The following is a 17749-nucleotide window of genomic DNA, read 5'->3' on the forward strand; positions in this document are numbered from 1 at the left end:
CCTTATTTATTTTATTCCAGTTTTTGAGACAAGGTCTCACTGTGTAGCCCTGGTTGTCCTGGAACTCTCTATGTAGGCCAGGCTGGCCTTGAACTCAGAGACCTGCCTTGCCTCTGCCTCTTGAGTGCTGGGATTACAGGCACCACTATGCCTGATTTATTTTCTTTGTAGTATTTTTATCCTTATTGATCTCCAGGCTCATAATTTATTCTCATTTTTTTGCCTTTTTCCTCCTATGATTATTAATGATATAGCAGTTACCTTTCCCTGGTTTTTAATTGTCTGTATCTGGTTTGTTTCCGTGCTGACTCGCTACTTTTCTATAAGGGACCTTCAAGCACCTGAGCCTTTCTAAACCGAATGCAGTGTCCCCCAAACCTTTTCGGATGCAGGGGGGAGCAGATCAGCTTTGTCACTGAGCAGGGACTTCACAGCAGAAGTTGCACAGGATTGGAGAGCCGAGGCCTGGGTCAGTGCATCAAGCGAGCCTGCCCCAGCCTCTGGCTTCTAGGTTGCTGGGTAGAATAACTATTCTCCTAAGAAGGGGCTCTCTAGGGTGGAAACAGGGCGGACTTCTGTGGAGAGAGCAAGCTGAGCTGTAGTTTTCTTACAAAGAGAGAAAGAAGAGTAGTACAGCAAAGAAGGAAAGGAGCTGGACACAGAGAAATCACAAAAAGCCGCCACTAAATGTGTGCTGAGTTTTCCAAGAGCCGAGAGTCGGTGCCCACCATCACGGCTTTACTTCCTTAATCTGCTGTGTTTGGTAAAACCAGACTCTGTGTATATAGTTCTGAAAATAAAATGTAATTCTTGTAAGAAACCTTTAAATTATTTTCCAATGGGCGAGCAGTGTGGTTGGGGTAGGGGTGGGAAGGAGGAGGTAAGAGGAGTCTCAGGTGTCAATCTTCAGGCACCGCCTCCCTTTGTGTTTTCTGAGGGCCCCTGACTGCTCTGAAGCTCGCCTGGCAGGTGAGACTGACTGGCAAAACCCCAAGGAGCTGCCAGTCGCTTTTTCTCCACTGCTAGGATTGTGTGTGTCTGTGTGAGTGTGTGTCTCTCTGTGTCTGTGTGTCTTTGTATGAGTGTGTGTGTGTGTGTGTAGCATGAATTCTAGTTGATCTTAATAATAAAAACCTGGAGTCAGATATTAGGGCGTGACAGCTGAAAGATCAGAGGAGCAGAGCAGCAGCAGCTAGTTTCTTTCTTTCTTTCTTTCTTTCTTTCTTTCTTTCTTTCTTTCTTTCTTTCTTTCTTTTTTCCAAAACAGGGTTTCTCTGTAGCTTTGAAGTCTATCCTGGAACTAGTAGACCAGGCTGGCCTTGAACTCACAGAATCCACCGGCCTCTGCCTCCCGAGTGCGCCACCACTGGTGGACAAACCACCAGTTCTTACCTCTATGTAATCCTCAGACTGTAAGGGTTCCTACCTCTACAAGTCCTCAGACTGAGTGCTCTGAGCTCCTGTCTGCTCCTGCCTTATGTTCCTCTCTCTGTCCAGCTATATCACTCCTGTCTCCACCTACCAAGCGCTGTGATCAAAGCTGTGAACTCTATTTCAATAGCCTGTATTCCAGGGTGGCCTGGAACTCATGAGACTCTCTGTCTCTGAGTGCTGGGATTAAAGGTATGTGCCACTACTGCTTGGCACTATGGCTTGGCTCTGCACTCGGATCCTCAGGCAAGCTTTATTTGTTAAAGCACAAAGTATCACCACACATGAGTGCAGGTGCCCTCAAAAACCAGAGACTTTGACTCCCCTGGGCTGGAATTCTAAGTGGCTGTGAGCGGCTCCACAGAGTGTGTGGGAACTGAGCTCTGGACCTTTGTGAGAGTAGCATCAGCTGTTAACCGCCCTGTCTAGTTCCACACCCTGCTCAGCAGAACTCAGGTCCATGCTGGCAAGGACAATACTTTGAACTGTGGCTTTGGCCTACGCTTTTCCCTTGCGAGCAGAGGAAATGGGTCACTGCGGTGGGCATATGGAAGGAAACTTTAAAATATCCATCGAGTTAGTCACAGTGGGGTGGAATGGTCATATCAGCTCATCCCCCTCCCCCATCAGGCACGTGGAGGCAGCCCTGCCCCAGCCCTGAGGGTGAGCAGGAGTTTAACAGGCTTCCCTGTGATGTAATTCTGCTCATTAGTTCACTAGGAACTGGTGTATGTGTGTCTTTCTCTGTGTGTGTGTGTCTGTGTGTCTCTGTCTCTGTGTATGTGTGTCTTTCTGTGTGTGTGTATCTGTCTCTGTGTATGTGTGTGTCTTTCTCTGTGTGTGTGTCTGTGTGTCTCTGTCTCTGTGTAGTATGTTTTTCTGTGTGTGTCTCTGTGTATGTGTGTGTGTCTTTCTCTCTGTATCTGTCTCTGTCTGTTTGTCTCTCTCCCCCCCCCCTCTCTTTCTCTGTGTGTGCTTCAAGACAAGGTCTTTTGTGTCTGGTCTGGCTTCAAATTTGCTGTGGGTCTATGAAAGGTGGGGTGCTTAGGGAGCAAGTGCAGCTTCCTTCACCTATCAGGGAAGAATCAGACTGTCCCTCCAGTCGGATGAGCCAAGGGCCAGCCAGGCACAGAGAACACTTGGGTGTGCTTTAAAAAGCCCAGAGAACTGTTACAATGTGGTTAAAGATTGCTGACTTTCTGTTGTTGTTTTTGTGTGCAATGAAAACCAGTCTCTAAAAAGGTGCATACAATCAGTCTACACCAAGAAACACCTTTTAAAAAGGGAAGCCTATCTCCAAGCTCCTTTTGTTCAAGAGTTAACCTACCAAGGCTCTCACCCCAAACAAATACCATCTGTTTCCCTTTATCTAAGCCACAGAACATGAGAGAAATTTTATGGTCGCTTTATGATAGGTACCCCCCACTGTTGTTTCTTCCACACACAGGTGCATGAGATTGATTGAAGGGTATTTATATTATCCTGTAGAATGGCCCTTTGTGCATTTCTCACGATAAATAGCACAGCTGTGAGGTCTTGCCTTATTCAAATGAACCTAATCAAATGAAGTGGGTAGCCCGCAAGTCAGCCAAGTACGTTCTTCAGGTACTGTGGTTACTTCATCTGTAATAGCACAAAGGACCACTAGACGGCGCTAGTGTTTAAGAAATCACAGCTCGAACCTGGGGGCTGATGCTATCCAATGCGAGAAATCCAGCCTTACCTTCCAGCCACAGTTCATCCCAGTCTTGTCCAGCTGTCTTCTGCTTGCAGGAGCCATTGCTTGGGTTTGTGTCTACCCACACAAGCATCTGAAAGATGACATTTATAGTGGCCCAGTTCATCTAGTCACTCCAATAAGGACATGTGATTTGGCACTTTTACCCAGATTTATCTTTTTTTTTTTTTTTGTTTTTCGAGACAGGGTTTCTCTGTGGCTTTGGAGCTTGTCCTGGAACTAGCTCTGTAGACCAGGCTGGCCTCGAACTCACAGAGATCCGCCTGCCTCTGCCTCCCGAGTGCTGGGATTAAAGGCGTTCGCCACCATAGCCCGGCCCCAGATTTATTTTAGGAGTATTAGAGCTTTGCCTGCACATATGCGTGTGTACCATGTGTGTACCTGATGCCTGAAGAGGTCAGACGAAGGACTGGAGCTCCAGACGCTTTTGAATGACTGTGAACTAAACCCAGGTCTCTCTGCAAGAACAGCCAGCGTTCTTCCCTGCGGAGCCCTCTGCAGGCCCCAGAACAGAACTTTAAAACTCAGCGTCCTGTCCTCGGTTTAATCTCTTTAGAGCATGTGCCACAACTGTGAGCGAGTGCTTAGACAGAATTAGCTGTTGAGATTAAGAATCTGAGGCTCCTCCACGCCACGGTTAGGGCTATTTAATTACAGTCTGATGCTCTTTGGGAAGGCTGCAGAGGCAGCCCACCGCTTTGATGCCGGACAGCCGCTTGCTTCCGTTTTTAACCTCACACACGATTCCTAAGAGGTTGTGTTTTAGCGAGAAACCACAACGTACCAACTCATGTTCTGTTGTTTTTCTTTTTGGCAAAACTCTTGCTTTGTAAGAGAGGACAACAACCAGGTGGAAGGAGCCCTTTATCAGTCGATGAGGCTGCACGCATGTTGATAGTTAAGACAAACCAAAATGGCACCTGGGACTGAATCTGTCAGCCACCAAGTTGGCCCCCTTAGACACTTGGTTGATTTCCGGGGAAGCTTGATAGGCAGGCTAAGAAACATAGCAGAACGCAGAATGCTGTTAGCAGAGCCTGGAGGTCCTGACTCTGGTACAAAGCAGTGCAAAGGAAGAGTCTCACCCTCGTGTTTCTGAGACTCCCTGTAACCTTTTCGGGGAGTGGGGGGAGGTGAGAGTGGACTTCACCAAGAGAGCCGCTGGCTCGCTCAGCACCCAGCCCCAGGCGCACTCTGAACACACTTCCCGCTTCGCCCAGAGGGTGCCGCTGCAGTCCCAGCCTCGCCCCGCGGCTCCCGGCTGCGGCTGGGTCCCCGCGGGATACGCGCCCGGTAGGGGGCGCCCTGGACCCGCTGGCTCCCTCCGCCCACGGGAGGCGGCCACGGCGCACCGAGCCCGGGGCACTCGAGCGCACAGCCCCGCGGGCCGCAGCGGGGAGGTGCGGAGCGCGGCGAGGGCGGCTGCGGGAGCCAGCCGCCGCCCCTGCGCTCCGGGGCTGCGGGGCGCATGGGGCGCAGGGAACTGGGAACCTTTGCAGGCTGTGCGCCCGGCCGCCTGCTGTGGTGAGACGCGGCACCGGACGCCTCCAGAGCCCGGGCAGTCGGGAGTATGACCATGGCTGGGGGCCGGCGGGGACTGGTGGCCCCGCAGAACACGTTTCTGGAGAACATCGTGCGACGGTCCAACGGTAAGCGCTGCTTCTGGATTTCGGTTGCCCAGGTGGTTTTTAAATTTTATTTATTTTTTAAAACGAGAGCGGTGATTTGCAACACCTCCTGTTCGGTGCCGGCAGATGCAGGGGCATCCTGGAGCTCTGCGCATCGGCCTCTCCCGTCCGGGAGGTGGGCAGGGTCGGAGAGGGGCTGCTGCGCCCCATCTCTGGAGGAGAGATATCTAGGCGACGCCTTTGGGGCCTTTTCCCGCTCCCTCCCGTTGTCTTCTCCAGGAAAGCCTGGCAGTTGGTGAGCAAAGTCCTGGGAAAAGTGGCTGCAGGCTGGCCATCTTCGAGCACTGCGCTCCTGATGCGCACTGCCCGCCTCCCCGCGGATGCTCCCCGGAGTCCCAAGGCGCCAGGGAAGCCAGAGCCAGCAACAGAGCTGGGCCACTCAGATCCTGACCCTGTCCGGCTTCGGGGATGTGCCAACTCCACCTTCCATCCCCTAAGCAGGAAAGTCTGCCCAGCAGAAACGCGTTGGCAGGGCTGTCTTTTCCATCTTCACCAACCAGCTAGAGCAGATAGCTCGCGAGGTTCCGATGGTTTTCCTGGACTCAGCTTGGGAAGTAGAGGACACAGGCAGGAGTGAGCTAAGTGGTCTCAGGCACAAATCTGATTTATTTCTTCTCTTTAAAACCCGGTCAGTCTTGTCTTCCATCACCCGCAGACTCTCTAGTTTATCCATTATCCAAGAAACCTGAGCATAGCACGAGGTTCCTCTGTCTTTAAGGACAGCACGAAGCGAAGCGGCAGGGAGGAGAGAGTCCTATGACAGATGGAGAGGGAACACTTCCCAATACCTTTTAACGCAGGGTTTACAGTTTCCTGTGGTTTTAGCCTGAAACCCTGGAGGCGAAAGTCCTCAGAGCAGGCTCCCCAAAGGAACAATCCAAACCTTTCCCACCTGAGCAGTCCCGGATTAGGGAGTTACTCCATACACCTGTTCACCAGGCTACAGAGGCGCTCCTCGCCGGCTCCCGGGCCTCTCTCCTCCCAGAAGCTGGTGACGTTCTCCTGCGGAGAGGCTGTGAGGACCTAAGGCAAGAGCTGGGTTTTGACCATGTAAACATCATGGCGTGGAGCCTTGGAACTCGGCTTGAAAAGGATGAGCTTCCAGCTGGATTCAGTTAGGGATTGAAGGGAAGGGCATCAAAAGTGACCTCTGCCACTTAGACATTCTCTTTCATTAGAAAAGCAACTGGACTTTATACGAAAAAGCCTATCCTCGATGATAGCAAATCTTACATGCTCCTTAAGTACTTTCTCTGGAATTACCCCATCTTTATTGTGTGTCCCTTAAAGATAAGAGTACTGACTGGCCGTTGCCATTCCTCCAAGGTTTAAAGGGGTTGTTTAGAGCAAGGTCACGGTCATTACCTGGGGCCCTGTGCATTAGTGTGTGTGTGTGTGTGTGTGTGTGTGTGAGTGATAGTTGCTAACTGGGCAGCCACAAGGAACCCTTCTGCCATAAAAATCTGGAAGCAATCATAATTTAAGTTAGTGTATTATTATGGCTCCATTAACTGACCTGGTATGGACACCATCTTGCAGATTTGGGGACCCCACTGTGAGTAGCATTTAACTTTTGCGCAAACACCATGAACATTAATGAGACGTCTATCTGCTGGAGAGGAAGGGGCGTCCTGTAAGTCAGTGGAGAAACTATTGCGGTGTGCTCTGTGGCCTGGAGCAGGAAGAGGGTGTTGCAGGCTATAGCCAGGGCTGCTTGGGTTTATCGGGAGTTAAAAACTCCTACAACCATCCTCCTGGTTAGTCGATGTCGGCACCGGTCCCCTGTGTAAGTATAGGTAGAAAGTCGATAAAGCAAGTGGCCTGGAGTATTTTTAGCTCTGGCCCTTTCTTTTCTCGGCACCTGGTCCAACAGCTTGATTCCCATCAACTAAAAAGGAGCAACACAGACAAGCCCGAAGCTCTGGGGGGTGGGGTGGCATACTCTGTTTTCAGGTAAAGAGTGCTGACTTGAAATATGGAGTGTACAGTTTTTGGTGATCATTTTCCTAACAGTACCCAAGTGTGAATGACTGAATACCGTGGATGCTAAGACAGCTCCATATCTACCTGCATTGTAGTTTACCTTTTTATATTACTGTCAGCTGAAGGTGGTGGGGGCAGGCCTTTAATCCCAGCACTTGGGAAGCAGAGGCAGGTGGATATCTGTGAGTTCAAGGCCAGCCTGTCTACAAAGTGAGTTCCAGGACCAGCCAGGGCTACACAGAGAAACCCTATCTTGAAAAACCAACATATATACATACACACACACATATATACATATGCACACACATATATACATACATATATACATACAGATGTACACACACATGTATTGTTTCTTGAAAACCTGGCAATGTATTTGTGGTCATCACAACATTTAAATAGCATTTACCTTTAAATAGCAATGCTCCATAGTCACCTTAGTAGGATTTTTACCCCAGTGTGTGATGAGCAACAAACTGAGTCCTATGCTAAGTGGCCTGCTCACAGTGTCTGGTCGGAGGTGCTGCAGCTGGTGGTTGCTAGAGGGGGTACTGTGGATCAAAGCCAGGGCCTTGAACTCGCCGGGTAAGCACTGCACCATTGAGTTGTACCCAGCCCTCATGCAACTTCTTGTGTTTTATTTTTTCTCTGCTTGATGAACCTTGGTTGGAAAATGCTTTGGTCATCTCTAGAAGAATGGCCGAGAGAACGTGCAAAGGGGTTAGAACTAGCTTTGTTTGGGTGCCTGGAGGATGTGGTGTTCACAATGTCCCAGAGCTGTAGATGAGACAGAACTTAGCCACCATCTAGTCTGTTCTTCCTCGGCACTGTGTGGACGAGGGTTGTTCTGGTAGTTCTTCTACGGTCGGAAGGGCATGACCAAGGATGTCCCCTCCTTGCTCTCGGGAGTGCACTGTGAAGTGTGCACCGTGAAACCGCGTCCCTGTGTCACCGTTGCTCTCGCCAGAAGCGGATTTCCCAGTGGAGATGAAACAAAATGTTATATCAACAGGAACAGCCACCATGTTGGCCAGCAGCCATACCACCACATCCCGGCAGAACAACAAGGCAGAGAGGAGCCCAGGAACAGTCAAGAAGCCAGGGGCATCTCACCTTTGTAGGGGGGAGGGCTCTTGTGTGTGTGTGTGTGTGTACCTCAGGGAACCCCGGGTCACTTTCATGAGTCTGTGAACCCCAAGATCCAACAGAAGGACATGTTCCCTGTAAAGAAAGGAGCCAGGAGCTCTTGAACAGTTCTTAGTAGTGGGAAGCAGACTTTTCAAAATGGGCGGTAGATGGGGGTCCGGGCAGCAGGTCGTCGTGGATTTTCATTTAAAGAAGATTTACTGGACATAGTTACCTAACCCTGGGATAGACGGTAACGAGAAACCCTCTTACTGCTAGTGAGCTTGTTGTGTGACTTTCTCTGGGGACATAGCAGGCCCCATGACTGATCAAAATCTGGAGCCTATTCCAGTCTTCAAGTTTAAAGGTGCGTGGACTGGGGGTTAAAAGTGACCCCCAAAGAGCTGAATCACCAAAGGCCCACCCAGCATGGGTGATCGCGTGAAGACTGCTTCCCTAAACCCCACCTCAGTCTTCCCATCTGTGTGCTCCATGTTCATGGGGGCAGGATGCCACAGTGGGTTGGGACAGAGTGACGGGAAGTGCAGGGTCTGATGTTCTCACACCCGCTTTTATGAGGGGTGATCACACATGCTCTAACTTCAGGACAGTGATGGCCACGTGGTGCCTGGAGGACGGAGTTCTGGAAGGAAGCCACACCCTGGTGAATCTTGATCAAAGTAGCTGCTCCTGTTCTGTGGTGTGACTGGCGCCAGTGGCTGCTCAGGCCTCTGGGAATATAAAACATAAAATGCCTTAAAGTCTCTTGGGTTGATTTTGACGGAATATGAATTTTAGGTCTGATCAGTGGCTGTGCTTTGGATTGTCAGCAGTCAGCAGGAGTGATGAAGATGCCTCGCTCCATGTGAGTTCACTCACGAGTGCGTCCACCATCCTTTGAGAGCCTATGGGATAGCACGCAAGACGGCTCAGCAGGGAGAAGAGCTTGTTGGGCTAGCCTGACTGCCTGAACTGGACCACAGGGGAGGGAGAGCCAGCTTTTGAAAAATTGTTTTCTGACCTCCACATGCACTCTGTGGCACACACACATACACATGTACATACTCAGATGCACACATACAGAGATACACACATACACACATATACACACTCAGGTGCACACATACACACATATACACACTCAGATGCACATAGACACACATACAGAGACACACACATACACACTCAGATACACATAGAGACACAAACACATACAGATACACAGAGACACACAGACACACAAACTAAGATATACGCACATACAGAGACACAGGCACACACATACAGAGACATAGGCACACACAGACACACAAACACAGATACATACACATACAGATATACAGACACATGCACAGAGACATACACAGAGGCAGATGCACACATGGACAGACACACAGATATACACACAGACACACACAGGCACACACAATAGACATATAAACACAGACGCACACATAGACTCATGCATGGAGACATACACAGAGACAGACACACACAGATACATACACAGACACACATATACAGATACACACACAGTCATACAAACACACAGACACACACACAGATACATACACACCCTGTTGGCTTTGCTGCTCTTTCTATTTACGGCAGGAAAGTACTCTCTCTTCCATAGCACTTTTTGACAGTTGCTTAAGTCCAAAGGCACCTGTTGTCAGAAACTCGCTGAAGCAAATAAGAGATCTGTCTTAGGAAGGTCAGCAAATCGAGGTGCCAGAAATCAGAACAATTTTTTGAGACAGGATTTCACTGTTTAATTCTAACTGTTCTGGAACTCTCTCTATATGCTAGGTTGTCTTCGAACTCACAGAGATCCACCTGCCTCTGTCTCCCGAGCGCTGGGATTAAAGGCGTGCGCCACCACCGCCTGACCAGAACATACGTTTTAATGTTTGAGAACCTATAGCTGGCAGTTGCAGGTGCCACTGAGACTCAGTCCACATCAACAGGAGCAGAATGCAGCACGCATTCATGCAGATTTGTGTGCGTGTGTAATTTACAGACTGCTAAGTCAGCTGTGTTTGTGTATGGTGTTAAGATGGCTCAGGTTGTTGATATAATTAGTTAGCAAACAGGATGGGCGCTGTTGGTAGTGTTATGTCTCCTCATGGACGTGTTGAGCTGTGGTAATATTTGTGAAACAGAAATCAGGCTAAAATACGTGCTGAGAGCGGAACTTGTCTGGGTCTGATCCATGCCTGTTTCTCCGTATGGTCAACGCTCAGGTAACCCTTCAGCTGTCTTCTCTAAAGAGTTAAAACCGTGACTGCAGTGGCTGACATTAGCTGGGAACTCAGAGCCTGAAGTCTTGTGATGTAGCCAAGGCAATAAAGCCTCCCAACTCATAGCTTTAATAAGTAAGATGCACACGTCTTAAACACCCATTTCAAAGCAGCGTATGCATTCGGGAAGCACCGTGGGAAACGGAGCCACTGGTTTTCTTCTTCCCCACACCAGGTCTTCATTCCAGCAGGACCTTGTGCCTTGAAGCAATGCTTTTGTTCTTTCCCTTGCAATCCTTAGTTCATGGTTTAAAAAATGCATTTAGAATAAGCCTTAGTTATTTACCCAAAAGGAACCTTCTCAGGGGTGGACATGTCATCTGCGTGTGTTAGTATTTGATTTGTTCCTCTAAGTGGCCACGTCCGTAGTTGGGGAACATGAGAAGTGGACTCCTGGGATCTCATTTTTGACAGTCTTCTGGACTCCTCTTTCAGTCTTTCATCCTCTCCAGAACATTCCTCCCACTGGGTGTCCACCATCCGGGGACACACAAACTGTTTTTAAGCAATTGTCATTGAGAAGTACTGTTCTTTCCCGCCCTTCTCCCCTGCTCCCCTTCCTCTTCCAATGCTGCTGCTTGATCTCGCTTGACAAAGTCTCACCACGTATCCAGGCTGGCCTTGAACTCGTGACCCTCCAACTTCAGCATCCCCTCCATTTTCCAGGTTGGGGTTATCGGTGTGTACTGGTATATCCAGCTTAAATCCTGCTCTCAGCTCTTCCCCTCATTCATAGCTCGTCCTGTGGACTTAAGCAGACCCAGCCCACTGGTATGTGTATATTCATTTGAAAAGTTTTTATTTTTAAGTATTTTTTTTCCAGATAGGGTTTCTCTGTGTAGCTCTGGCTGTTCTGGAACTCACTCCATAGACCAGGCTGGCCTCGAACTCATGAAGATCCACCTGCTCCTGCCTCCCAAGTGCTGGGATTAAAGGTGTGCACCACCACCACCTGGCTTATTCTTAAGGATTTTAAAAGTGGTTTAATATAGTAATTGAAATGTACACAGAGCAACTTTGTATAGCTTGTCCCCATTTCTTTGCAGAGTCCTGTGCCATCATCACCTTTGTGGGGAGACAGATCATCTGGCGGTGATCCACAGACTGCCGAGTCTTTCTGACCCAGCTCCCCTCCCCCTCCCATAGTAACCCCCCAGCCTTCCTGCCCCTGACTTCCTGCCCCCTTCCACAGGGAGCTGTCTTCTGATTTTATAGCTACTTTTTCTTACTTTCCCTCAAGTTTCACCACCTTCGATCTGCCTTCCGAGGAGGGCAGCTTGGTTCCTCTGTGCTGGGGGTGTCAGACGCATGGGCCTCAATGCATCTTCTCTGGTCAGCTGTGGCTCCCTCGGGGGTTGCTTGTCCTGTCTGGTCTCTTTCCTCGCTGCCTGACGCGTCATTGTGTGGCCACATTTTATGTGCCTGTTCTGATGCTGAGGGACATGTGGGTTTCCAGTTTGGGGCTTTCATTCTTGCACCTGCCTTTGGGACACGTGACATGTGTTTCTCTTGGGGGATACATCCCCGGTGTGTGTTCGCTTCACTGTGGTGGATGCGGCTAGACAGTTGTGTGAAAAGTTTGCTTCAGTTCAGACCCCCTTGCCCCTGCTGTGGATGAGGGTCCCACTGCTCCAAGTCTATAGCATTTGGTCTTCTCTCTGTTCTTTGCTCAACCAATCTAGTAACAAATGTCTGGGGTCATCTGGGGCTATTTTCCTAGTGAGCGTGTGGCCAAAATGAAATGAAAATAAAACTTGTTCTCGTCCTGTGGGACGCTCAGGCATGGAGGGATTTTAAACATTCTCATGTGTGTGCGTCCTCTCGCGGCCGTGAGGGACCTGGAGATGTCACCCTAAAGGTTATATGCAAAGGGCACAGGCAAGGCTTGTGGTGTTTGCTTGGCTTTGTTTTGATTTTGTTTTTAGTATGTGTGTTTAGGACATTCATTTTCTTGTATTGAGAAAGCATTAAACTCAGGGGACAGAGATTATGTAAGAGCTTGAGCAGAAGGGTGAAGGAACTGGGGAGCGACATCATTTACCCACTTCCTCTTTGAGGACATTTATCATCTTCGTAGAGTTGGCTTTAAGGTCATTTTCCTGTGCTTCAGCTGTGCTGGACTGTTCAGGGCTTGCCGTAGTGGGACAGCTTGGCTCTGGTGGGGATATGTTGCCTGGCCTGTTACTGATTGTGTTTTTGCGCTGGAGTCTAGGCATCTGGTTTGGGTGATTATGACTCTTTCCTGAGAGAAATGGTAAGAAGTGACCGACAGGAGGGGTCAGGCGCAGTGGAGAACTCAAAAGCAAAGGAGTGGCTGGGGAGGGACAGGCTCAGTAAAGCGATTGTCACCCAAGCAAGGGGACCTGACTTCAACCCCAGCACCAGCATAAAGCCTGACATGGTGGTGCTTACAGCCCAGTGATGGGGAGATGAATGTAGGGGGACCCTGGGTCTTGCTGGCCAGTTAGTGAGCTCCAGGTTCAGTGAAAGAGCCGGGGGGGGGGGGGAAGGAAAGGGAAAGAGAGAAGGAGGGAGGGAGGGAGGGAGAGAGAAAGCGAGCATGCGCTAACATTGACCTCTGGCCTCTACATTTATATGCATCTATAGGTACACACACACACACACACACACACACGACATTTGCATATACACACAGAAAATAATCAGAAGGGAATTAAAATGCAAAGGCTGGCTAGTGACTCAGTGTCGTAACTGGTGAACCTCTCGAAAGCTGGGTTCTGTGCCTGGGAATTCCAGGAGAAGGAAACGTTTGTGCCTCTGGGCCTCACTGAAGAAGCCTCAATGAAGCTCGGCATGAGGTCTAGAAGATGGTTCTGCAGACTCAGCACTTACTGCGTCTTTCCTCTCCGCACATCTCACCCAGGAGGACTCTGACTTTGATAACTACGTCTCTTCTGTGCGGCTGGATGTGGGATGTCTGGATCGTGTCAAGTCACTGAATAAAAAGACAGCAGAATGTGGGAAGATTTCTTTCCTAAAATCTTCCTGCCTCTGGCCCGTCGCTGCCCTGCCTCTGGGGTGCTCATGCCCTGGTGTGATTCTTCAGTGCACCTTAGATCTGGAGTTTGCCGCTCTGGTGTGGTCTGCTGATAGAGAGCTGTCTATCCAGCCTCTCGCCGGGTGCTCACGGCCCCTGCTGTAGCAATCAGATGTGTATATTAATGACAGACCACTTAAAGTCCTTGTGACTGGGTGTCATTGAACAATGCCTGTCATCGGTCGTCTTACTCACACTCAGGTGGCAGCGCTTCTGATTAGCCCCATGTTGCATAAGACAGATGTTCCGAAGTGAGTGGAGCCCGTCCTACTATCATGGATGTAATTAGTAAGCAAGAGGCACCCCACAGCTGTCACAGCTGTATGGCTCTGCAGTGCCGCCAGGGGTTTCTTTTTTGTTTTTGAACAGGATCTTGTTATACAGGCCACCATGTCACTGACTAGCCAGTGCAGGTGCTTCTGCAGGAAGAGAAGGGCCTCTGTTTCCTCTTTCCGCGAAGCCTGGTTGTTCTTGGTGTGCAGGGGTCAGTGCTGGAAAGACAGAAGATACCAGCACACTCCACTCCGGTCCATGGCTCAACTTTATTTTGTATTAAGAGTTAACTTAGAAAAATACATCTTAGGCCAGAACTTCACTTTTCAACCGTGACAAAGAAGATGTGGTTAATTTGAGTGGCAAGACTGTATTTAGTCAACTGTGTGTGCAGATATTTACATTTACACTTGCTTGTGTGTGCACGTATGTGTGTGAACACGCACACGCGTGTGGAGGTCAGAGGACAGCTTTTGAGAGTCAGTTCTCTCCTTTTACCTTGTAGGGCCCAGGATCAAATCCAGGCTAACCTTGGTGGAAAATGCCTTTACCGGCTGAGCCAGCTCGCCTGCATGGGTAGTTGTAGTTTTAGGTTTTTATTTTACTTTGTCTTTCTTGTAGCTTCATTGAGACTAAACAGATTAGAGTCGTGTGTAGCCGTCCTGAAGGCTCGGGGTTTCTACAGGGGCTAGGGACCTGCATATGTTCTGTTTGGATTGATAGGTCCACTGTCTTTTGTCTTCCCAGCCTGTTCTGTGTCTTGGGAGACCGGCCTGTGTGGATCACAGCTGCTGGCTTCATCTTACCATTGTTCCACGTGAGATAGGAGGTACCTGGTGATCCTCTGAGATTTTCCCTGCCAATGCATGGAGGATGACTATTCCCTAGTTAATAATTCCATCCGTGCATCCATGGGGTCCTGGCTGTCCCTCCAGGAGTTCTCCGTGGGGGTCTGGGAAGACTGCACAGATGTGCACAGGGCGTGACTGTGTCTTTCCCACTCTGGTTTGTCAACTTCGTCCCTGTGTTCAAAAGCTGCTGTGGTGGGCATGTCTACACTCGGGAGTTGGCAAAGGCTGAAACCACTTTCCCCTCCTGAGGGTCACCTTGCTACCATTCTGCCTCCTCCATCTTACTCCTTGCTCCTTTATGACATGTTTCTTAAGGAGCTGAGCGGCTCAGTGTTCTGGGTGGGACTGGTCCGAGGAACCAGTGACTTGTTCCACGGCTGAGTAGGTTTCTCAGCCTTTGTATGACCTAGTGTGTGCTGTGTGGGTGAGTTTGGCGAGAGATGTGCCTTTAAGCGCATCTCAACATGCAAACATACAAACACTCGGGTGTTTGGCTCAATGAAGGCTCCATGTACAGGCTTGATGAAGTACGTTCACGTTCTTTTCTATATTTTACCAGTTTTATAATCTCACATGTCAAAGGAGAGCACAAGCGGAGGGTTTATCACAGTCACCAGATGCTGCCTCGCATGAGTTATAGACACCTGGACAATTGTTAGTTATTGTCTAGACTGTGGACCAATAGTCTTTCTTAGCTGTGCACCGAAGCCTTGATAGGCATCTTCTTTGATCTTCCTTATAAGCCTGTTCTGTGGGAGCTGCCGTTATTCCCATTTTACAAGCGCAGAGGCTGAAGTTTGAAGAGAGGACCTCAATCAATGTGGGTTCATTTCCAGAAGTAGAATCTTTAGAGGCTGAAGAAGCGAAATCTCTCGTCTCATATCCTACTTAGTGTGAGAGTTAGTTCCAACTGCCAACTTGACACATGCCAGACTCATCTGGGAAGAGGGTCTCAATGATGACTGCCTGAATTAGGTTGGTCTCTGGGCATGTCTGTGGTAGATATCTCTACTGTTGAGGTAAGGTGATCCAGCCTGAAAGTGAGCAGCATTATTCTCTGGGTTTGGACCTTGCACTGTGTAAGAGAAAGCTAGCTGAGCACCAAGTGTATATGTTTCCATTTCTCTCTGCTCTTGTGGGTGTGAGGTGCCCAGCTGTTTCTGCCTCCTGCTGCTGTGACTCCCCTGCTGTGATGGACTGTACCCCTAGGGTGTGTTGCCACAGCAACAGAGATGAAGTCAGAAACTTGGGGGATGGTGTAGTAATAAGGGGCGGCGGCGGGGGCTGCGTCCCCAAACACCCCAGCTGCCTGCCCTGCCCGGCTAGCTTATGCCCCAAATAATTACACGGACACTGTATTCTTTTAAACACTGCTCTGGCCCATTTCTAATCATCTGTGTAGCGCCCCTAGGTGCGCTTACCGGGAAGATTCTAGCCTAAGTCCATCCTGGGTTGGAGCTTCATAGCGTGCGTCTTCCCTGGAGCAGGTAGCATGGCGTCTCTCTGAAGGCGTCTGCTCCGGAGAGAAGCGCTGTGGAGTCTGAGCTCACTTCCTCTTCCTCCCAGCGTTCTGTTCTGTCTACTCCTCCCACCTATCTTCTAACCAATGAGATGGGCCAAGGCAGTTCCTTTATTGCTTAGCCAATGAAATCAACAGATTGACATATGACACTCCCCCATCAGGATGGGCCCCAGCTTTCTGTGCTTCTGTGAAGCCTCCTGGAAGCTCTGATGGGTGTGACTTCTGGGAGCCCTGCTTTAGAGACAACTCCCCCTCTTCATGGGTGAGGTAAACACTTGGCTCCCAGGCACATGTGGACGGAGGAATGTGTGCATTGGGGTGAGAGCGCATGCTTCCTCTGCTGACTTTCAGTCAGTGTCTTAAGTCCTCCTTTCTCTCAGTACAACGAGCTTCTCCCCTGACCTACCCATCAACCTTTGCTGGCTGTCCCTGGAATGTCATACCTGACTCCCTCTGTCACCCAACACTCTCTGTTCCTTCACCTTGAAGACTCGAGAGTCGCTGTCTGCAGGAGGCTCCTTTTTTATATTTTTTCTAGCTTTTTGGTCATCCTTTGAAAATGAAGAGATTGGTGTGTCTGCCATTTTGAAATGGTAGCATGCTTTTTCTAAGAAGAGAAGGTCCTGGGTTCTGGTCTCCTGTCTGGTCCTTTCCCAGACAGCGGAACACCCGGGGGTTCCCCCATGCTCCGCTAATAGCTTTTCTCCTTGTCTTTGCATTGAATGTCTCTTGGCAGCCATCCCTTCCCGGTCACTTGTCACAGTGATGCCTGCTCCCTTTGTGCCTCCCTGAGGAACAGAGAAGAGGTGATCACTTTCCTGCTCATCACAGAGGGTCAGGGCTCACACCCCTTCAACATAAGCAATAGTTGCAAGAGAAAAGCACAATTGATTTATTAATGTGCATGTGTACATGGGGCCACACATGACGTGAGACTCAAAGGAAGGACCAGATGGTAGGAACCAAATAGTCTCTTTATGGGGAGGGGAGGGCAGTGTGGAAGAGGCCTGTTGGCAATTTCAGAGGGGAGATTATATATATATATAGTGTTTATTTTAATGTGTGTGGGCGCACACGCATGCCACGGCATGTCTGTGGAGGTCAGCTGTGGGAGTACATTTTTTCCTTCTACCGTCTGCATCCTAGGACTTCCTCTGCAGGTCATCAGGCCTGGTGACAAGCGTCTTTGCACTGATCTGTCTTGCTGGCTCTGTAATAACTTAAGGGGTAATAAATGAGTTTCAGAGAAAATGAATATGTCCAGAGACCAGTGGCCTGAGAAGCAGTTCCCCTGGCCTCTAGGTACAGTTTGGTTTTCAATCTCCTCCTCTGTGATGTTTAATCTTCCTTGGCTAATGAAATTCTAGTAAGAAGATTTGAAGGCAATTGTGTTCCCTGTTCTGAGGTCCAGTCTCCAGGCATAGAAGGCATTTGTTACTGGAGAAAGTCTCTTCTTGCTCCGTGGATGAGAAAGAACCAACAAAGATTACCTGGGGTAGGTGGCTGGGGAGGGTCAGAGGTGCCTTGATTCTGAGGCTTTCTCAGGTCCACACCCAGAATGCCTCCTCTGGGGCATCAATCCCAGCCTTCCTTTCTGTCCTCAGTCTCCCCAGGGCCCTCTCCAAACATCTTGATTCACGGCTAGCTCTCACTTTGGGAACACGCTCTATAGGTCTACCGGGTGCTCTTGTATCCACGGTTGGCCTGTCCCCACACCTCAGACCCTTGTCCCTCATCTTCTCTCTCTCCTCTTCTCCCTCCATCTGCCTCCTGTCTCTGC

The 17749-nt window shown here is 49.6% G+C and overlaps 1 protein-coding gene across 2 annotated transcripts in view; it reads left to right on the forward strand.

The window, feature by feature from the left end:
• The first annotated feature begins 4583 nt into the window (after nucleotides 1-4583).
• The window catches only part of Kcnh1 (potassium voltage-gated channel subfamily H member 1), a 291256-nt gene continuing 278090 nt past the window's right edge, over nucleotides 4584-17749 (forward strand). Inside the window, exon 1 of one of the 2 annotated variants that reach the window (XM_075989494.1) lies at nucleotides 4584-4818. In XM_075989494.1, the coding sequence (XP_075845609.1) occupies nucleotides 4740-4818 (79 nt within the window). In that variant the 5' untranslated portion in view covers nucleotides 4584-4739. The remainder of the gene's footprint in view (nucleotides 4819-17749) is intronic. The other variant, XM_075989495.1, reaches the window with a different exon arrangement.

Source organism: Microtus pennsylvanicus, chromosome 10 (assembly GCF_037038515.1).
Source record: "Microtus pennsylvanicus isolate mMicPen1 chromosome 10, mMicPen1.hap1, whole genome shotgun sequence".
Classification (NCBI taxonomy): domain Eukaryota; kingdom Metazoa; phylum Chordata; class Mammalia; order Rodentia; family Cricetidae; genus Microtus; species Microtus pennsylvanicus.